This window comes from Rattus rattus, chromosome 8 (assembly GCF_011064425.1).
Source record: "Rattus rattus isolate New Zealand chromosome 8, Rrattus_CSIRO_v1, whole genome shotgun sequence".
Lineage (NCBI taxonomy): Eukaryota > Metazoa > Chordata > Mammalia > Rodentia > Muridae > Rattus > Rattus rattus.
Window position 1 is genome coordinate 101,416,263 of NC_046161.1, and position 22,494 is coordinate 101,438,756.

At 48.5% G+C, this 22,494-nt stretch overlaps 2 protein-coding genes across 2 annotated transcripts; both read left to right on the forward strand.

Moving 5' to 3' along the window:
* Positions 1 to 1,111: 1,111 nt before the first annotated feature.
* Positions 1,112 to 6,829, forward strand: LOC116908144 (inactive serine protease 45). The gene is made up of 6 exons (XM_032911436.1): positions 1,112 to 1,217; positions 2,190 to 2,216; positions 4,112 to 4,259; positions 4,704 to 4,978; positions 5,917 to 6,080; positions 6,339 to 6,829. Exons 1-6 carry the CDS (start codon positions 1,112 to 1,114, stop codon positions 6,609 to 6,611), a joined length of 993 nt encoding a protein of 330 aa, XP_032767327.1. The 3' UTR covers positions 6,612 to 6,829.
* A 3,331-nt stretch (positions 6,830 to 10,160) lies between these two features.
* Positions 10,161 to 21,877, forward strand: LOC116906536 (serine protease 46). The gene is made up of 5 exons (XM_032909231.1): positions 10,161 to 10,245; positions 14,630 to 14,807; positions 15,018 to 15,280; positions 16,357 to 16,520; positions 21,441 to 21,877. Exons 1-5 carry the CDS (start codon positions 10,161 to 10,163, stop codon positions 21,693 to 21,695), a joined length of 945 nt encoding a protein of 314 aa, XP_032765122.1. The 3' UTR covers positions 21,696 to 21,877.
* The last annotated feature ends 617 nt before the right edge of the window (positions 21,878 to 22,494 follow it).

Here is a 22,494-nt window from a genome sequence, read left to right on the forward strand (position 1 = left end):
GGGAGTTTTCAGCTCTGGAAGTCTGGGACAGGGCCTGAGAATGAATATTTCTAGCAAGTTCCCAGGTGCTGCTGGTCCAGCTGCGTGGAGGAGGCCTAACTTTGGGAACCAAATACTGGCAGAAGGCAACCTTCTCTTGCCTGCCTCTACATGTGAGTCAGTTTATTCATTTAAATTCATTTAAATGCCAGGCTGGGGGCTGGAGAGATGGCTCAGTGGTTAAGAGCTTCTATAGGGCCCGCGTTTGATTCACACACCCCACATGGTGGCTTCTAATTCCAGCTCTAGGGCATCTGATGTCACCTTCTGGCTTCTGTGGGCATCAGGCATATGCTGAGGTGCATAGACAGACATACAGACAAAATACTCAGACATATAAAAATAAAATTTAAATGACGGGGGGGGGGTGGGTGATGGGGTCCCCAGAGTTCTGCTGGACACCTGGAATAAACAAAGGAAACAGAGGAATTTTGGTGATCACCTTCCAATCTCTTTGAGGCTCTGTAAATCCATAAAGATCATTCTTCTGTGAAATCCGTTTATGCTCAAAGCCTGGCCAAAAAAAAAACAAAAACAAAACAAAACAAACAAATAAACAAACAAACAAAAACCCAGCCAGTCCTCGTCTGTGGTAACATCCTGTCATATTGCTGGTCTGTGGAAGAGGACGGATGCCCTTCTTTATCCAGCACCCTGCTCCCACCTTGGTTTAGTCTTAGATCCAGTTCAGCCATTTTGTTCTCAAAACCTTCTTTCCTACCCGTGTTGTTATTTTCTTTCTTGGGCTTTCCGGGCCCTCGTCAATAGTGACTGCGAAACTCTTTGTGCAACAAGCTGTGTACAAGGTATATCCTGAGGCTGGACATCAAGCTGCCAATCCCAGCCCAGGGATATAGATCTGGAATCTGAGACCCAGTCCCTGTCAAGGCATCTGAACTCATCTTAAGAACCAGACTGGTTTCAGATGCGAGAACTCAAAGCTCCTGAAGAGGCATGGTCACGCTCTTGGCGCCAAGTCAGTCACGTGTCTAAGACGCCATCACGTACCGGGGTGTGGGCACGTGACAGCACGCCGGCGCTATCGCTGCAGTCCACAGGGACACACTCATGGATGGCTACGTCACTGCGCCTCCTGGACGCTGGGCCTGGATCCTTGAGGCGCTGGATCCCAACCTGCTTTGCGGCGCTACTGTTGCTGCCTCCACGGCCAAACTTAGGTGAGGCAGGCACCTCCTTCTCTCTTGTCCTTTGTTCCTGTGTCCTCTCCCCTCCAGTCTAGCTCAGGTTGGCTATTCCCTTCCGGCACCTGAAACTTCTGTGTGCCATCCGCACCTCGCTGTCACCTTTCTTCTGCCACTCCTAAGTTTCTCAGGCCACAACTACACCGTGGCCTCCTGGAGACAACAGTCCTGAGGATCATCCGGGACTTCCCTCCACGCCCAGGCGACTTCCGCCTTCCGTGTCTCCATCCTCTCGAAAGGATGATATTCTAAACCTTGGCTTCTTTCCATTTCCAGCAGAGGTCAAGCCCTTGGGTGCTGCTGTCTTTTCACACTCCCCTGTCCCACAGCCCCCAGATATCCCCCCAAATCTGACTGCCAAAGGGAGTGTTTCCTGAGTGGGGTGGGGCTGGAGCAGGGCCCTCCCCATGCTGTGAGGCGGAGTTTACATAAGTCATGCCCCACCACGCCCCAATGCGTGCACCTCCTTTCTCCTGCCCTCCCTCCCAGGGCCAGCCTTCCCCAAGAGCCATGAGCACTGGGCCCTGCCCTCTGGCACGTTTATTTCCCATGTAATCCTCAGCCCAATTCCCGACGTGTTCTTCCCCTTACTGTTCCTGGTTTTGTTTGTTTGATTTACATCTCTCTCCTTTTTAAATTTCCTGTGGCTTCTCCCTCAGCCCTTCCTCCTCACCCCCCTTTGTTCTCCTTTCATTGCTGGGGGGTGGGGCAAAGGTCTCGTGAGCCCTAAGGTAGCCGTGATGTCCTGAACCTCCTGTCTCCGTCTCCTTAGTGCTGAGATTACACACAAACACTGGGGAACAGCATGAGATTAGGTACCATTCGATGAATGAGTGAATGGACTGGGTGGTGGTGATGATGATGATGGTGATGATGAGGACGTGACACCCCTTTACTGCTATCCTGCCACAAGTTCCTGCCTCACACCGGTCCTCCTTTTCTCCTCAGGTTATAATGGGGACCACGCTGAACCAGGTGGGTAGTGACTGGGAAACTTTCAGTTCCTGGGGAAAAGAAATGTTCTCAAAGTCTCTGCCTAAATAGCTTTTCTGGCTTGGTAGGAGCAGCACATGTAGCTGCCAGGACACAACCCTACTGTTTGAAACAAAGAATGCCTGGGTCTTCCATGGGAATGCAAAGCTACTTTGAATTCAGCTCAGACTTCAGCCTTTCCCACAGTTGCATAACAAGCCTCCTGGGCCATTGTCTCAAGAGCCCAGCTCCCGGGGCTTCCTGTCTTTTCCCTTAGATCCAGGGAGTGCATGGTTGGGGTCATGGGACTCCATTGCCTTGGGTTGTCAGGACTCTAATAAGGTTCACAACCGACTCTGGGCTTGATTTACGATGTTCTTGCTTCTGTCCAACCCTTGCTTCTTTCAATTTCCCCTCTGTAACTCAGTCTCATCTGAAGGGGTCTGTGTGTGCACGCACATACCCTCAAGCATGTGTGCACACACACGCAAATGCATGTGGAGGTCAAAAGTCAGACTCAGGTGTGATTCCTCATGCGCTGCCCACTCTTTCCGGAGACAGAATCTGTCACTGGTTGGGAGGTTACTGACTAGGATAGACTCTCTGGCTAGCGAGCCCTAGCAATCTGCCTGCCCCTTCTCCCCAGCACTGGGATTACAAGTGTGTCCTACCATGCCTGGCTTCACCCTGTACTGGGGATTGAACTCATGTCTTTGTGCCTGCACACCAAGCACTTTACCACCTGAGCTGTCTCCTTAGCCCCCTAAAGACGTTTTTTATTTGGACATAAAATCGTTTTTGTTTTTTTGTTTTGTTTTGTTTTGTTTTGTTTTTTTCTGTACAAGACTGTTTGTGTATGTATCTGTGCCTTGTGCCAGGAGAGGGTGCCGAATCCCCTAGAACTAGAGTTACAGATGATTGTGAGTCAGCGTGTGAGTGCTGAGAACCAAACCTGGGTGTCTGGGAGAGCAGCGAGGGCTCTCAACCACTGAGCAGTCTCTCCAGCTCCTCACTAACTTTCGAAGTTTAGTACATCATCAGTTTTGATGTGACACTTCCAAACGTGTTTGTAATTTCCCTTTGTTATATTACTGCCTGCAACCCACCCTTTCTTTTCATAAATATGTTCTGAGGTTTTCTGTCTTCTCTTTACTAGTTTTTTTTTGTTTTTATTTTTATTATTTTATCTGTTTATTGGAGACAGGATCTCTCTAAATAGCCCTGGCTATCCTGGAACTCCCCGTGTAGACCGGGCTGTCCTTGAACTCACAGAGATCCACTTGCCTCTGCCTTCTGAAAGCTGGGATTAAAGGCATTTGCCACCATGCACCGCACACATTGTACTTTATTTACAGTCTCTACACCTATGTCATTCATTCATTCATTCATTCGTTCATTCATAAATCTTGTTTACTGGTAGACCAGTAGACAAACTAATAACTGTGCGCTCCAGACTGCTTAGGGTAAAGACCTCCCTTAGAGAAGTTCATAGGGTTTTTTGTTTGTTTGTTTGTTTTGTTTGGGGCATCAAAGAAATGCAGCCGACAGTACAGCTCTTGAAGAACAGGATCCTGTGCAGGAAAAGCATTTCTCATCTTGGAACCCCTGTTCTGTTTCTGCATTGTCTTGAGGTTGGACACAGGTCCCCTCTCTGAATCTCAGTCTCCAGCTGAAAGGTCTCTCTGCCTCTTTATGCTCTTACCCCTGAACTGTCATTGTTTGCTCGGTTCAGTACCTTTGGAGTCCACTATCCTCTACTCGCCTGTCTCTTCTCTTCGAAATGGGAAGGAGGCCCTGATGTTACAGTGCTGGCACCTCCACCTCAAGGGTGACATGTTCCTGGTCATTCTGATTTTCCTCTCTGGACTCTGTATTCTCTCGCATTGCCTGTTCTGAAGTTTGTGGCGCACCCTGGTGGGCTGACAGCTTGGAGGAGCGCCACCATTGGCCCTGGGAAGTGAGCCTTCAGATAGAAAATGAGCACGTGTGTGGAGGAGCCCTCATTGATCAGAGCTGGGTGGTGTCCGCGGCTCACTGCATCCAGGGGTGAGTGTCACCTGTGCACCTAGGATCTAAAAACCAAGAGCTACTGTAGGTCCAGTCAGGGCCCCTCGGGACTAATAGGAAACCATGCAGGAGGAGGGAACACTGAAGAATGGGAAGAGCTAGGCTCAGTATCGCACAAGATCCTCTGACTAAGTTGGGATGAGACCTCGAGCAATAGAGACTGTATCCTAAACTGGGCAACAGGAAACCCCCCCACACACACACACACACATCAGGAGAACATTTATGGGCACTGATACCCACACACCTTGACCCAATGTGACTGTGAATGAGAGGGCTGTTCTGTCTTTGACCTTGAGCACCCCAGGCTGGATTAACCCAGATTGAGTGGACATCAGAGACAGGAAAAGTCCTGGGAGGAGGTGGGTGCATAGCTGTGTGGGGAGACTGATGTGGACCAGGAGGGCTCTCGCCTCCCTGCAGCAACAAAGAATACTCAGTGATGTTGGGTAGCAGCACACTCCAGCCCAGCGGCTCCCCCTGGGTCCTGAAGATTCCCGTGGGTGACATCATCATGCATCCCAAGTACTGGGGCCAGAACTTCATCAGAAGCGACATTGCCCTTCTCTGTCTTGAAACCCCTGTCACTTTCAACAAGTACATACAGCCCATCTGTCTCCCAGAGCACAACTTCAACTTGAAGGTCGGTATGAAGTGCTGGGTGACTGGCTGGGGCCAGGCTAAGCAACACCCCTCAGGTGAGTTGGATGGGGTTGGGGACGCCCCTTTGGGTCTTTATCATCCTCTCCCTTATGGTGCCTTTGAGGAGGCTATGACTGTGGTCTCTCCTCATATGGTGCCCATTGTCATGGTTCACACAGCCCTGCAGTAAGGCTAATACTGCTTGGGCTGGTAGGTGCGTTCGTCTGCCTTATAGAAAAATGCAAGATTTAGGGAGTCACCAAGTCCCCTTTCCTACCTACCTACCTCCCTCTCTTCCTCCCTTCTCTGTCCCTCCCTCCCTCCTTCCCTGGCCACAACTGAAACAGCTGCAGTACTCTGAGCCCTGAGCATTGGAATACATGAAAGGAAGTCACAGAGTAGGCCATTGGGGTGAGCAGCCAGAGGCTGACAGAGCAAGGTATACGGATGAATGCCACCTGTGATCCAGCATTAGGGAGGTAGAGCCAGGGAGTGATGGGCTCAGAGTCAACCCCAAGTACATACGTTTGCTACCAACCAGGGCCGCGTGAGACTGTTTTAAAAACAAAACAAAACAAAACAAAACAAAAAAAAACACACAAGCAAGGCAAAGCTCAGGGGACCTGAGCTGAACTCTGAGTAGATAGATGACCTGACGCCTAGACACAGCTGTCAGCAGCTTCGAAGGGAGCAAACACATGGAAAGAGAAATCACAGGGGCCTGGCCCTGTGTACGTGGCTGTGCTGTGACTCAGTAGCCTTCTGGGTTCAGCAGCAAAACCTTCCTAGAGAAGAGGCTGCTGAACCAAGGCCTGGCCTGCAGAGGGGCTCGCCCTGTCTGGCCCACACTGCAGAGAAAGACCGCTGGAAGGGACGCTGCACAGATGTGGTAGAGTCATCAGCTGATCTGCAGGCTAGGAAGGACCACGACACTGGGCAGAGCAGGGGCTGACGGGAGTGAGGGGTCACAGCTTATCCCTTATGTTCCCTACAGCCAAGTTGACACGGAGTCTAGAGCTTTGGGAGGCTGAGGTATCCATTGTTGACAACAAGAACTGTGACAGAGTCTTCCACAAGAAGACCTTCTATCCCCAAGTTATCCCCCTTATCCGGAAGAACATGATCTGTACCACCAATCATAGGGAGAACCCGTGCTATGTACGTGAGTTTCTGGAAGCATTCTGGCAACTCTCTTTCTGGGGAGCAAGTCCTAGGACGGGGGCCTGTTTCCTGGGGGCTCAGCCTGTTCCCCCTTACCATCACCTGCTACATAGGTGTGGTCTCCAACTGAGAAGCCAAAGGAGCCCCAGCCAGTGAGCTCCAGGAGAAGTGATTCTCTCAAGAGGAGCTGAGAGGGTGGGCATTGTAAGTCCTTTGGTCCCAGCAGAGCCTCCTTCAGTCCCTTGTCTTCTCCAGGGAGATCCCGGGGGACCATTGACTTGTGAAGTCCATGGGAGATGGATTCTGGCTGGCATATTCTCGTGGGAGAAGGCCTGCACCAAAGCTCCGAATCTAAGCGTATACACCCGCATCGACAAATATACCGGATGGATCAAGGAGCAAGTGAGCCGTGGGGCGCGGTCCGGGCGCTGCAGGACCTCCTGCCTTCTGTTCCTGCCCTGGCTGCTGCAGCTCCCAGTGAGCCCAGGACCTCCCCACCCCTTCCTCTTCCTGCTTTGCCTCTGCTGAATGGCACTAGGTTGTCTCTCCATATTCCACAGGAGTCAGGGTGGGAATGGAATGACCCCTGGAGAACTTGGGTCCTGCTCTGGTGTCCTAGCAGGGAGGGCTGTGGTGGGTGGGCTAGGCCTTGCTTGAGTGTCCAGGAGAAAGGGAGGATGTGCCTGTCAGGAGGAACGTTCTGGAATTTAAGACCAAGAGCAGAGATTAAATTTGTGTGAGAATGAGCTGTCTCTCTTCTTTCTTCCCCCACCCTGTTCTTTGGAGGGTGACTCTGGAGGTTCAAGTAGATGGGAGGAGCCCCTAGTTAGGGGGCTCATGGTTTCTGCCATGTTTCTACTACTGGGGCCTATGAATAAGGGCCTGGGTTGTGGTCTCAGTTTCCTGACTTGTACAGGGGGCAAGTGAAATACGCCTTGTGGGCCAACAGTGGCGATAATCCACAGGCAGAGTTCTAGGCTCAGCTGTCTAGCTGGTTTCCTCCCTTCTCTCCCGCTTCCTTCCTCTTTCTTTCCTCTCTCTAAACTGATTGTGAAAAGCATGATCCTCCCACTGTGGAGAGTTTCAAAACACATCAAAAGCCTGATTGTCCAATCTGAGAGCTTCGCGCATTTGAATTGAAAACACTTGTTGAACAGTTCGTGCTACGGCGGCTGATTGCCCCCTGCTCGCCAAATGTGTCTTCAGATCTCATCAATACCTCCGACCCTTCATACCGATGCAGCCGGGTAGTTTCTGAGAGTCTTCCCACAAAATAAGGATTCGCCTGTTCATCTTAGAGTTCTGTTTATATGGTTTGGAGAAGGACCTACGACAGCCATACTTTTGGTTTTGAATGCGTGAGTTTATTGAATGTATAACAAACAGAACTAAAGTAATAAATAGTGTTAGGTAGATGGTTGAATAATAGGTGAATGATGGATACATAGATAGTTGATAAGTAATAAATGATAGATGATATAGATGGTAGATGATTGATAATAGATAAATGATAGATAAATAAAAGATGATGGGTAGAGATATAGATAATAATAATGATAGATAGATAGATAGATAGATAGATAGATAGATAGATAGATAGATAGATAGATGATAAACGCCATTGAATCAGGTGCTAAGAACACCCAGCAGAAATTGACTGGGGAAGTTGGTTGAGTCAGTTGGACTTCCTGTAGAGAGTCCCAGGCAGAGCAGAGTTCCCTCAGGTGAGGTTTCCAAGTAAGAGGACAAATAGTCACCTGGAGATCCACCCCATAAGCAGCCACCAAACCCAGTCACTATTGCTGATGCCAAGAAGTGCTTGCTGACAGGAGCCTGATATGGGTGTCTCCTGAGAGGCTCTGCCAGAGCCCTACTGATATAGATGAGGATGCTTGCAGCTAACCATCAGACTGAGCACAGGGACCCCATTGGAGGAGTTAGAGAAAGGACTGAAGGAGCTGAAGGGGTTTGCAATACCATAGGAAGAACAACAGTATCATCCAACCAGACCCCACCAGAGCTCCCAAGGACTAAACTACCAACCAAAGAGTACACATGGAGTGACCCATGGCTCCAGCCGCATATGTAGCAGAGGATGGCATTGTCTGGCATCAATAGGAGGAGAAGCCCTCAATCCTGTGAAGGCTCATTTCCCCAGTGTAGGGGAATGGCAGGGCATTGAGGGGTGGGAGGGGAGTGGGTGGGTCGGAGAGCATCTTCATAGAAACGGGAGGGGGATGGGAGAGGGGGGAAGGGGATAACATTTGAAATGCAAACATAAAATATCTAGCAACAGAAAGAGATATCACTTTTAAGCCCTGCGTCTGTGCAGCAGCTAACCACCACCTGCGCTTCCTGCTCTAGGGGATCCGATGCCCTCTCTGGCCTCCTTGGGTACCAGGAACACAGACGTGCATGCAGGCAAAACTACCCATGCATACAAAATACTTTCTTCACAAAATAGAACTTTAGACATTTTCATCACTTGGTTACCGATGTGCTTGGTTTTTTATTATCTTTGTTTTATTGACCAAATGCCCTCTTTCTTCTCAAAAGAGAGTCTTTTTTTTTTTTTTCTTTTTTTCGGAGCTGGGGACCGAACCCAGGGCCTTGCGCTTGGTAGGCAAGCGCTCTACCACTGAGCTAAATCCCCAACCCAAAAAGAGAGTCTTTTGAAGGCTGGGGCTGGAAAGCCGCGTAGCAGTTAAGAGCAATGACTGCTGCTGCAGAGGACCCAGGTTTCTCTCCCTGCAGCACATGGTGGCTCACAACTGTTATAACTTCGGTTCTGGGGGGTGGGTGTTACCCTCCTCTGGCCTCTGTGGGTACTGAACACATGTGGCGCCCACATATATTTTTTTCAGGCAAACCCACATAAAGTAAATATTTTTAAAAGAAGGTATTCATTTTCACAGAGGCAGAGAGTTTCTCTCTTTTGTTCTCCACTTTCTCTCCCTTTTCTGTTTTCTGTGTCAAGAGCATCTGATGATAGGAATTACCATTTTCTGCCACCAATCCCCAAGGGGAAAAGTTTGCTGTGCTTGAAACTTGAACACTGCAAGTGCAGTTCCAGTTCAGAGGCCTTTTTCATCCACGGTAGCCACAGGCAGCCACAGACTACTCAGTGCTGGGGAGCCACTGGGCGTCTGTTCTCTGAGGCAGCAGGTAGCCCCCCCCCCCAGCTTCCCCACAGGCCCCATGAAGTCTTTCCTTCTGCACCCTCTGTGCTGTCCTAGGGATGAAGCTTGTGGTTTCTGTACATCTGCTTTACGAACGGTTGCCTACAGTGATCGATCATGTCAGTCCATCCTCCTCAGCGGCGTGTAAGAATGTGTCACTCTAGGCACTCAGTATGGGTGGCAGGGGGGCAGCAGCAGAAGTGGGGTGCAGTCATGGACACTGGGAGGAGCAGGGATCCTTGGTAAGGTGGAGAGGTGGGGAGGTGCCCCAGACACCGTTTATTCTGTTGAAGGATAAAGACCCAAGCCCACGGGTCACTGCTTCCTCAGCAGCCCCACAGCCAGCTCCCCATCCCTCACCCTCCCCAGGACCTGCTCTCTTTTGAAAATACAGTCCCTGAGGGAAAACCAAAGTCCCCAACTACAGAGCAGCTGTCCGTTCTGTAAAGGAGTTGCATCTCAGTTTCTCTAGGGGTTCATCAGTGGAGGCTGACAACTCTAGGGGAGCTCCATGGGCTAACCATAAGACACTGCCACAAACCTCACCTCTAGCACTATCAGAAAGCAATAAGGGACAAGGTCCCAGGCTCAGAGGTAGGCATGAGGGCATCATGAAGGCCTTTGCTAAGAGCTGGGCTCGGGAGACATTGTAACGGACCAGGCTTGGCCAGTCACAGGCTCAGCACTAAACCCCCAAAGCACCATTTCCGGGTGGTTTCTGGCAGCCCTCCTTCATTGCTGTAGCAACCCCTTGAAGCTGCTTTAGCAGGGTGAGCCACTACCGTTGGGCAGAGGCCTACCCTCATCGATCCTAAGTAAACAACTGAGTTCTAGAATCCTTGCACCACGGAGACGCTCCATCTTGTTCTAAAGAGCAGTAAGGGTTGGACGCCTTGCCATGGCGTGTGGATCAGTGGATCCTCAGGGCCTTCTTTCACCTCCACTTTCTTCGGCCAGACTCAGTAATGTGCCCTATGTGGAAGGTAGGACAGGGACCAGGAGAGACCTGAGAGCCTGGTGTCTCCATTGGCTGTCCTCATACCTGCGGGGCCTCACCTATCGGTGCTGGTGTACTGGATGAGTGCATCCTCAGTAGGCTAGTGGGATGGGTGTGAACTGTGACCTTTCGTGACCCACATGTCCCATACAGGGTGGCACCAGCATCAGTGTTTCAGGGTGACCACAAACGGATAAGGGATGAAAAACAGGGAACACACTAACATCCGTGCTTGTCTGGGAGTCTTAGGACTTAAGACAATGACTACACTGCCTGAGTGTCCCCTCACCCTACACCAATTCCCAGTTGAGACGATTTACACCTCATTGGCGGATGCTGGGGCCTCCTCCGTTTCACCCAGGAAACCTGGGTCCAGCTTTAGTGCTTTGTGTGTGGTAGAACCAGGACTCGAAAAACAAAACAAAACAAAACAAAAACAAACAAAAAAACCCCAAAAACAAAGAAACCACTTCCAATAGATGCTTTGGGATTGAGAAATTTGAGTGGCAGAGGATATCCATTCTCTTCCTGAGAAAGGTAGTTTTTGTGGTAGGAGCCCTACCTTGAGTCACCTGCTGGCTATACATTTCGTGCCTGACTGGATGCTAGCTGGGGTGGTAACTGGGAATGGGGTACATGATGCCCAGCTTGGGGACTGTCTTCTTCTATCATCATGTGACACCCTCTCTCCTGGACTAGTGCATAGGTGAATGAGTGACTGAACCCTGAACTTCACTGCACTGTCTGGCAGTAGTGATGTTTCCGGGGCAGTTAGGGGAGGGGCAGCTTTAGGCACCAGCATGGGAGGCGGCACCTCTGATGAGGGGTGGGAGTCAGCTATGACCTTACAGGAGCAGAGTCCACAAAGCCAATATTCTTTCGGGTGGCCACCTCTAAATGCAAACGAAGTATCAGGTCCCTGTTTGTCAGTGGGGGTGCTTCTAGACCGTCAAAAACAGAGTATCGAGGTCTGAAGTGGAATCCATTTGAATCCCCGAGTGCCTGCTATGGATGGAAGAGTGGCACTGGGACAAGGCTGGTCTGCAGCACACTGCACACGAAGGGCACAAAGAACATCATGGCTGCGGAGATGGCTCAGAGGTTAAGAGAGCTCATGGTTCTTCCAGAGGACCTAGGTTTGGTTCCCAGCACCCACACCTGAGGCAGCTCACAACTGCCTGTAACTCTAGCTCCAAGGGATCCGCCTGCATTCACATGCACATGCAAACATGTCGACATACACACCTACGCAGAGTTAAAAATAATAAAAATATTAAAGCCAACCCATCATGCCCCCTCCTTGGTGCTGATACCTGCTGTTAGCATCTCCAGGCCAAATCCCGTGAGTCCTGTATAAGGTTTAGAAAAAGGTTGGGATCAGTGCTGTCTTGGACACAAGATCTTGAAAGAGTTGTTCTTTGAGACCCAGTGATCTTACAGAGCATGGGGAACACTGAGGAAAGGGCCAGCCTTGTCCCCAGAGTTGTCACTGTGGGACTGGTAAAGCTCTTCTTACAGAACTTTGGTTCTCTCTGGGGTTGCTGCTCTATGGGAAAAGAAAGGACAAACTTCTTAAGACCTCCCCTAACTATTGACATGGACCGGTCTTGGTTGAGATAGACTGGAATCAGAAACAAAAGGGTCTTAGTCAATGTTCTATTGCTGTGATAGAACACCATACCCAAGGCAAGTTTTAAAAGGAAGCATTTGATTGAGGGCTTGCTTACAGTTTCAGAGGTTTAAATTATGATCATCATGGCGGGACGCATGGCCACAGGAAGACTGGCCTAGTGCTAGAGCAGTAGCTGAGACTCACATTTGATCCTTGAGTTGCAGGCAGAGGTGGGCCTGCTGTGAGCTTCTGAAACCTCAAAGCTCACTCCCAGTGACACATTTCCTCCAACAAGGCCACACCTCCTAATCCTTCCCAAACAGTTACTATAGAAACGCATTCAAATATATGAGCCTATGAGGGCCATTCTCATTAAAACAAAATAAAACAAAACAAAACAAAACAAAAAACAAAACAAAACAAAAAAACCCCCACCACAGTGTCCGTAAAGAAGAAACAACAGCAGCAAGAGTGGATGGCCATGAACGTACCACTGCGTATGAGGAAGGCTAGGAATGTGGCTCTCTGGGGTAGGGGTGGGGATAAGAGAGAAAGGAGACAGGCATGGAGATAGGCTGTAGACATAACCTGAGCATCGAGAGAAAAAGACAGTACTGTGTGGAGCCGTAGGGGTCTGCACAGAAGGCCAGTAGTTGAAAGTCAAGACATTCTGCCCACAGGAGTTGATGACAAAGGGACATTTACCTCTGATAGTAGCAGAAGCTGAGAGTCTAAAGATTTGTCACATGGAGTGGAGGTTGGGGATAGGAGAGGAACCTTTTAAGGAAGGTACCCACTACCTTCCTGGGAGTGGGTACTTAGGTAAAGTCAGGAAGCACAGAGAGGCTTGGTAGGGTCCTAGACTCCTTTGAGGACATGTCCCTACTGATCTAAAGACCCCTCCCACCAGAGCCCACCCCCGTGTGAGCATGTTCACCTACGCAGGCGCACGTGTAGGCAGAAGATTGACATCAAGATGTTTCTCTCCACTTCCCCACCATATTTTTTGAGACAAGGTCTTTCACTGAACTTGGAGCTCACCATTTCAATCATGCTGGCTGCCAGGGGAGCTCCTAGGCTGTACCTGTGTCTGCCCGTAAGCTCTGGGGTTACAGGTGTGTCCACTGCCACATCTGCCTGGGAATCTACTAGGTCCTCATGCTTGCACAAGACCGTACCCCGCTCCCCAACCATAAACCATACCTCTTAAAGGTCTAAACACCTCTCTGTATCACTCCCTGGGGACCAGCTCTATATATGGACCTTTGGAGGGACACACAAATTACATCCACGCCATAGTGATTTCAGCAAGGACAAGGCAGGACCTAGTTGATGTTATTGGCTAATATGTAGTTTATCCTGGATATTGGTTATCCATCGCCCCTCAGCCCTCCTCACCACAGTCCCCCAGACTGTAGCTTTGAGTCCTACGCTGCTCTACGTTGCATGGGGTACTGCAGAGGGAAGTAGACTCTGTGTCATGGCAGCATCTGATGGTGTGAAGGAGTCCACTTCCGCCTGTTTGAGGGGCTCAGTGACCACCTGTGTCAGTCATTTAAAACAAGACAACAGCAGAAGCTCCCCCCAACCAAGAAACAACAAACATCCTCCCATTGTGCATGATTACATCTGTAATCCCAGCACTTGGGAGATAGAGAAAGGAAAAGTCAGTATTACACCAACATCCTTGTTTCCTTTGGCTGGCCAGCCTGGGCTACATAGACCCTGTAATTAAAAAAACAAAAAGCAGGGACAGGAAAGAAGGTTAATCGATTAAGAGTGCTGACTGTTCTTCCAGAGGGCCCAGGTTTGACAGCTCCCAGGTCAAGCAGCTCACAGCCATTTGTAACTCCAGCTCCAGGGAATCTGATATCCTCTCTGCGTATGACACGCACATGATGTGCAGACGTATATACAAGCAAAACACCATGCACATAAAAATAGGACGAAAGAATAAAAAGGCAAAACAAAAACTAAAAATCTCAATCTTATCTCCAGTTCAATGCAAGCTCCCATCCTCCTGTTCTTGAGGTCAAGGAGAGGCAGGCAAGCCTCTCTGTTTCCTGGGTATGCGCCATAGCTGTAGTCGTACAATAAAACATCACTGCAAAGAGAGAGAGAGAGAGAGAGAGAGAGAGAGAGAGAGAGAGAGAGAGAGAGAGAGAGAGGAGAGGAGAGGAGAGGAGAGGAGAGGAGAGAAGAGAAGAGAAGGAAAGAAGAAAAGAAAAGAAAGAAACAAAGGGGGAGGGGCACTGAAAGCCAGGCAGCAGTGGCACAGTCCTTTACCTGGGATACAGAGACAGGAGGATCTCTGTGAGTCTGAGACCAGCTGGTCTACAGAGTTTCATAAAGAAACCTGGTCTCAAAAAAAAAAATACTGTCCATGTATTTTTAGATACAACCATTAGGAGTCCTGGCAGGAGGCCCCATCACTTGCTCTAAACTGATGAGCTCACCCCTCTGGTGGGTCACTCCTCCTTTCCCAAGTTATCTGTCACACCATGGGCAGGAATGAGTCCTGGGGTGATTGCTCATAACCATAACAAGTGTCAGACAGTCGTCTGGACACTGTTTAAGGGACTTTCTTTATAACCGGGGCACTGCTAGGTCTGTGGTTGCCAGTTTTGAACTTCATTCCCCCTCGACTTGGGCAAATGACAGTGACTCCTTGGGAGGCGGCTGGAGGATGCTTCTGCAGTCTGCTTGGCCTGTGGGGTGAGGGCTCCTCTTTGCATCCGTCTTTCCCCTTTCTCCTCAGGGCCCTGGTTCTGGTCCTGTGGTCAGACCAACATATCCTGCAAGGTGGTCAACGGGAAGGTGGTGGAGGTGGGCAAGTGGCCGTGGCAGGTAAGCATTCTTTTCCTGGGAATGTACATCTGCAGCGGCTCCCTCATCCACCACCACTGGGTCCTCACAGCTGCACACTGCTTACAAAGGTCAGCTCAGGGGTCTTCCCCTGGGAGCTTGGCTTTCGGGCCTTGGGGGGAGGGGGAGTTGTGGGGAGTGGGGATGGGTCTTGGTGAGCCTGGGGATTTGGGAGTGGAGGATGTTACCTGTTACCCGAGGTCGCCTATCACTCAGAACCTTATCTCTCCTTAACTCATGGCCTTAACTGCTAGTGATCTGTCTCTTCTCTGGGCCTGCAGATCTAAGAACCCGGCTAACTACACCGTGAAGGTGGGAGTCCAGACCCTCCCAGACAACAGCTCCTCAGAGCTCCTGGTCACTAGCATCGTGATTCACGAGAATTTCATCAATCACATGTCCCATGACATCGCCATCCTGAAGCTCAAGTATCCTGTCACCTGGTCCCCCTACATCCAGCCCATCTGTCTCCCCGAAGTCAATTTCAAGCCAAGCATTGGCACCATGTGCTGGGTCATCGGGTGGGGACTCGAAAAGGCCAAAGGTGAGTGCAGTAGGGCAGAGGTCTCAAGACACCTGTCTCTGCAGAACACGGTCATGGGGTCACTCAGTCATTTCTTCCTTCACTCTGTCGTCTGCGAGCATTTCCTGAGCCCAAAGATATACACGGCGTTCAAGTTTGAGACAAGTGGCCCGTGAGGACCTCAGCTTCTGAGCTTCTGAAGTTAAAATGTGTGTGTGTGTGTCTGTGTGTGTGTGTGTGTGTGTGTGTTTGTGTGTGTGTGTGCATGTGTGTGTGTGTTAACGTACATGTACTGCAGGTACTTGAAGGTCAGAGGACAACTTTCAAGGAGTTGGTTCTCTCTTTCTACCCAGGGGTCCTGGGGATCCAGTTCAGTTCATCAGGCTTAATGTACTCGCTAAGCCATCTCACCAACCCCCAAAGCCAGGTTAGCTCAGATCCTATACCAAGTCCTTAGCCTGCAGCATAGTAGGAAATTAAGTCTTTGGCTGTTCACAGGGGATCTGTATTGGCGGATATGATGAGCCATAGAGGTGACCTCTCTAGTCAGTATGTACCCATAATCCTCGGAGATACAGCCCTGTTGGTGTTCCTTGGAGTTCATCAACTTCCAGCAGGCGGCAGGTGCCATATCTAGCCGTCTAGGGTCTTGCTGCCTCTCCTAGGAGCAGTGAACCAATGCTTATTCTCACAGACCCAGAATTGTTGGGAAAATATCTCCTCTTTCTCACTCCATACTTGACTTTCACCCCAACCACCTGGGAGACTTCCGCTTCACTTGTTTTGTTTTAGTTTAGTTTGTTGTTGTTTGTTTGTTTGTTTTTGAAGGATGTAGCCTTAGCTATCCTGGAACTCACTCTGTAGACCAGGCTGTTCCCAAAGTCACGGAGCTCCACCTGCCTCTGCCTTCCAGGTGCTGGGATTAAAGGCGTGTGCCTTTCTTGGTTCTTGTCTTAATTTTCTCAATGAGTGGGAACGATTTTGAAAGTCAGGCGGCTTTTATGAATGAACATCTCGGGACATGACCTCTCACAAACAAATGTGAGTTGGAAATAGGTTCCAAAGTTGAAGTCATGACGAGATCTTTCCCTCCACAGGGGCCCCAAAGACTCCCTATAGTGTCCAGGGCGTGGCTGTCAGGATTGTGAACAACGAAATCTGCAATCATCGATACCAGTTCCTCCTGCTGAAGAACCAGAAGAAGTTCATTGGGAACGACATGTTATGTACAAGCCCAGAATGGGGCCTGGACACTTGTCAGGTGTGCACTGTGTAGATGGGGGTGGGGGGCAGGCAGCATGGGGGTCACACTGAGGCAAGGTCTCGCTACGTAGCCCTGGCTATCCTAGAATTCACTGTGTAGACCAGACTAGTCTCAAACTCACAGAGATCCACCTGCCTCTGCCTTCCAAGTGCTGGGGTTAAAGGCATGCAGCATCCTTAGTTCTTGGCTTAAATTTCCTTTACACGTGGCCATCAGAGACCCAGGACAAAAGTCCGAGCTTCCATTTTCCAGTATGGAGGGGAGGGGAGGAGTTGTGTAAGCTAGTTATCTATGACTGTGCTAAAGCACCATGACCTGAGCAACTTACAGAAGAAAAGAGTTATGTGGGGTTTACGGTTCTAGAAAGATGACAGTCTATCACCATCACAAGAGGGAACGTGGCAGCCGTCAGGCAGGCCTGCTTCTGGAGCACCTACTGAGCATTCACATCTGGAGTCACAAACAGGAAGCAGAGAACACTCTGGAGAAAGCTGGAGGCTTTTGAAGCCTCGCACTTCCTCCAACAAGCCCACACTTCCCATCCTTCCAAAGGAAGTCTTCAAACATAAACTTATGGGGGCCGTTCTCATTCAAACCATTGCAGGGGTGATTTTTCCCCCCATCCATGGACAGTTCTTTATTTTTGTTATTTAGAAAGGATCTCACTATGTAGCCCTTGCAAGCCTTGAACTCACCGTTTAGACCAGACAGACTTACCTTGAACCCACAGATCTACCTGCCTCTGAGTGCTGGAGCGGTGGGATTAAAGTCTTGCACCACCACGCCCAGTTCTGTGGCCATTTTAATGCTCCTGAATGTTAGCTGCATGCCTGCAGATCTGGGTCAGGCCCTGGCAAACAGGTTTGCAGACATAGGTATTCTGTAAGCTTCGGCCACTGCTTCTTCTGGTCAATAATGTTTTCGAGATGCATCTTTCATTTTCTTACTTAAAATACTTTATTTTATGTGCATATGTGTCTGTGTACTGTGGCACACCTGGTGCTTATGAAGCCCAGGAGAGGGCACTGGATCCCCTGAAGTGATGTTACACATGGTTGTCAGCACTCAGAACTGAACCTGGGTCCTCTGCAGGAGCAACGAGTGCTCTTAACTTCTGAGCCATCTCCCCAGTCCCCAGACTTCTGCTTTCTCGAGAACATTTTGCTCTTAAGTCCCGACTCTCCTGAATTTAAAAGACAGAACTCCTTTGGAAGATAAGTCCTTTGTATGGAAGCATACTTTGCTTACAAATAAAAAGTATCTCTTGGGCCAGAGGTTTGTAAGTAGGTAAGTTGAAAAGTAGTTGTAATACGTGACAGAATGTCTGAGGAAGGAAACAAACGCATATGCATCACTGACACAGCAAAGGACTATGAGAAATTTACCCACAAGTCTAACTGGAGGGACACTGCAGGCTCTGTCTTTAACTTAGCCACTAATATACCCTGAAATAACATTATCTAGAGTTCCCTACATTCTAGAAACACAGCTAGTTGGGTTTAATTTATTTACATCCAACAAACACTGCTGGGCTCTAGGGTAGAGTCGGGCCCGAGGGACCTGGCCTTGGGGAATAAGCAATTGTTGTAATTGTTGTGTAGAATAAACCATGTGGCCTTTTTTACCTCCAGTGAGGCCAGGGTCCACTTTAAGTGGAGTTGGCTCAGCAGTTAAGAGCACTTGTGTTATTGAATGGATTTAATCCCAATCAGGGGCTTCTGCCCTTCCTCCGATCATTCAGTTCCTAGATAAAACCTTATATGTCTAATACACCTTGGTCAGCACTAAAGCTGAGCAGACATCTACCCTCTGTGCTATTGGAGTCTACTTTCCTGTCCGTAACCCTGAGTTATTACCATGTTCCATCTGGGCTGCTCTTAACTCCCAACCGGCCAGCCCTCATGGCCACCATTTAAAGACTTTTACACCATGGCATCTTCTCCTCTCTCCACTTTCCTCTCCTTCCTTGTGGTCTCCAAGCCCAGAGAGCTCCACCCCCATCTATGTCTCTTCTGCCCAGCTATTGGCTGTCGGCGCCTTTATTTAACCAACAGTTTTAAGGAGGGAGCAAGGTCACGTTATATACAGCTGGATTCTCTCATTCCTGGCAGCAACCAGGCCTCTGGGCCCAGTATTTATCATCACAATACATATCAAAAGATCAAACCCCAACACAGTTGTTCTCGCAGGGGACCCCAGTTAGATTCCCAGCTCCCACTGGTGTCTGATAACCAACCATCCTTAACTCCAGTTCTAGGGGATCTGACACCCTCTTACGACCTCTGAGGACAGCAGGCACACATGCACTGCACAGACATGTATGCAATCGAGACACTCACGCCCATAAAATAAAAAAAATTTTTTTTAGAAAGTGTTTAGAGAAAGTCACTCCCTTTGTTAAGTTATAGCATGAGAACCACACATGGTTCACTTGGGAAATAATTCACGTTACAGAACATTTGAAGTAACAGAAATTACCCCCTTCTGTTTCAGGCTGTTTTATTCACAGTTATTGGGTTAATCAGATTTCCTGTCAGTCATCAACCCTAAGGCTTTTAACTTTCGATTCATTTTTTTAATTCATTATTTTATGTGTGTGTTGAGGCACAGGGGTGTGCGTGGGTGCCATCGGGGCACAGAGAGCAACTCGTGAGAATTTGGTTTCTTCCTCCACCATGTGGGTTCCATGGGTTGAACTCGGGTCACCAGGCCCTTTTACCAATTAGTTTAAATAACTTGCACTTCCTTAGGAATCATCCCCCTCAACCAGAGTTTTAAATCCTTTTAAATCCACAAAATAGAAGTCATAAATAAACAGTCTTAAGGTTCTAGAAGAGAACTTTTCCCTGGGTATAGATTCTCTTCTCTATTTTCACTCAAACCTCAGGGTAATCGTATCTCCACCCCTACCCCCAGCCCCAGCTTCACCCCGCAAGTTAACGATTTCTTCGTTTTCTAATACTTGAATTGCCCTTACTGATTCCTTTTCAAGTATTTTGAGCCTAATGCTCAGTGACAATGACTGTTGGTCCTAATGAATAATTTATTTTCCTTCTCTTGTTTGGTGCTAAAACCTATCGCAGCCCCTAACTAAAATTTGCAATGTGTAGACCACATTTTATGGCCTTTGTGGCAGACATTCTCTGCTTCTAGATCTAATAATTATAGATCAAAATTCTGTTTCCGTTTCTGAAGGTCAATGTTTTGTTCTTTCCCTTGAAAAGATATTTGTTGCTGAGTTATGGTTTTATTTTGGGGCAAGAAAAAAAAAGTGCCCACATATAATAAATATCTGTCTGTCTGTCTGTCCTCTAGTATGTCTTTCCACATGTTCTTTCTTCCTCTAGAACTCTAGCAAGGACTCCCATACTGCAGTTGCTGGCTTCACCATGCAGACTTGGCTTTCCTGTTGTAGGCCTCTGCCTACTCCTATTTGTCTAACATGCACGTCCTTCAAGACGTTTGTGCCTTTGAAAAACACTTAGTGCTGTTACATATTTTATTCTATATAAACAATATTGTCTTGCATACCCAGATCATCTCAGATTCTTCTGGGGAGGCGATGGGTTCTTTATGCCTATTTGAGAAAGGGAACCCACGTGGCCCAGATTAGCTTCAAACTCTGTGTTTGAGGATGGCATTGAACATCTGACCTCCTGCTTCTGTTTGAGAGCTAAGATTATGAGGGTGCCCGTGCATCCAGTTCATGTGATTCTGGGGATCATACCCAGGTCCTTGTGTATATTCAGCAAGCATTCCCCCAACTGAATTACACCCCTGTCCCCAAATGTCTCATCCTAATTCATCATCTATTTCCAACAGTGTTCGACGTCCTTTTCTTCCTGGATGGTCTTTATTTAGATGTGTTAGACTGAATATAATCCACCTCAGGATTGTAGATTTGGAACTTTCTTTTTGAAAAATATTTCATTTTTATTTTTAATGATACATATTTGTGTTCTCTGTGAGTGGGTTTGTACGTACAACGCAGGTTCCCATGGTGGCCGGATGTTTCTATCCCTGGAAACAAGAGTTACAGGTAGTTGTGGACAACACAGTATGGGTTCTGGGAAAACTTGGGTCCTTGGAAGAACAGTACATGTTTATAACCTAGGGGCTATCTCTCCAGCCCATTAAATCTTCTTTTTTTTTTTTTTTCTTTGTGCTGGTTAGGGACCCTCTTATGTCTTTTTTTTTTTTTTTTTTTTTTCTTTTTTTTTTTTTGAGTGGGGATCAAAGCTTCTTTTAAAATGTGTTTCTTTACCACTGAGTTAAATCCCCAACCCCTCCTCTTATGTCTTTAGGTAGAACTTTATTATGTTTAATATATATATACACATATTATATGTATTATACTATATATTTATAAATAATATATTATTTATATATTACATGTATATAGAACTCTTTCCTGGTTCATAAAAGTTTCAACTGTTATAGGCTCTCCCTACCCCCTTTTTCTTATGCTAGAGACAGAACTCAGGGTCCCATGCATCCTAGCTGGATGCTCTATCACTAGGCAGCAAGAAGCCCATAAAAAGAATTTTCTTTAAATAGTGAGGAAGCTACTGTTACCTTCTGATATATGACACTGTATGTTATTTTCCTGGATATGCCAGTCTGTGCACACGAGCAGAGGAGAAGCCGGTCACAGCTCCTAAGATCTCCTTCTGTAAGCAAGATTGTGAGACCATCAACACTTGTACTTTGGAGGCCCACCAGGGCTTCGGGATGGCTCAGTGGTCCCAGAACTAGCAGAACAATGAAGAGACCAGTGCGGTCCCAAGCCCAGACCTTAGTACAGAATTTCCATGTCACAGAATAGGTTCATTCTTAGACCGCAGCCCTGAGGACGACAAAGACCTAATCCAGCAGAGGTTACTGCTACTTGAAGCCTCCTGTCCCCTCTCATTGCAGGATGCCTCTGGCAGCTCCCTGGTTTGCCAGATGAACAAGACCTGGATCCAGATGGGCGTGGTGAGCTGGAACTTTGGCTGTGGTCGTCGCCAATTTCCAAGCATCTACACCAGCACCTCCCACTTCACCCAGTGGATCAAGAGACAGATTGGCGACCTGAAGTTTGCCAGCATGGCCGTCCCTTCCTTCCTGAGCCCGTTCATCCTCACTGGCTACATTCTGCTGGTATCCTTGGGCTCCCTGTGGCTCTTGTGAACTGTTGTCTCTTAAACAGCCACTCCTGGAGGCTACTTCTCCGTCCTCTCTGCTCGGCCCTCAGAAGACGTGGACAACGGAGGCTGAACACTTCAGGACAGAGGGACTTTGGGGAAGGGTCCTTGACCCACTGTGGGTTTTGTTCCCCAATTGTTCAATGAAGATGCTCTTGAACCTTTTGAGTCATCTGAAGTTATCATGTTCTTGACTTTGACTAAAGCCCTTTAGAACACCTCCCGTATAAAACTTGGCCATTTCTTAAGCTCTGCCTTCTCTGATACTCTTACTCTACATCTGTCACAGATATGTTGTGTGATCCTGGAGGTGGTTCTCTTGTTTCCCGTATAATTTCCTCTTTGACAAAATTTACATTTATGTGTGTGCATGTGCATATGAGTGTGGGTGCCCATGGAGTGTCAGCTTTCCTGAGAGCAGGAGTTGCAAGTGGTTATGGGCCACCTGGTGTGGCTACTGGGAATCAAACTCAAGTCTTCTGAAAGAGCAGTACACACTCTTAACCACTGGCCCGTCTGTCTCTCTAGCCTGTAAGTTGCTCTTGCTGACTGAGACTTTGAAGTCCCTGCTCTGTGAACCTAGCAGTTCAGCAGCTCCCATATTCCCAAGGCCCCTTCCTCGTGTCTTTCCTCAGGCCCTCCTATAAAAACCATCTTCTTTCTAGCAGCCTTCCCAAGGTCGGATGAGAGACTTGACTGTACCAGCTGTGTTCTGATGCCTTCCGGTCTCTGCCAACCCCTGACTTTCCCCTGAGGGGTCTCCAGATCCCAGCCAGTTCCTCCTC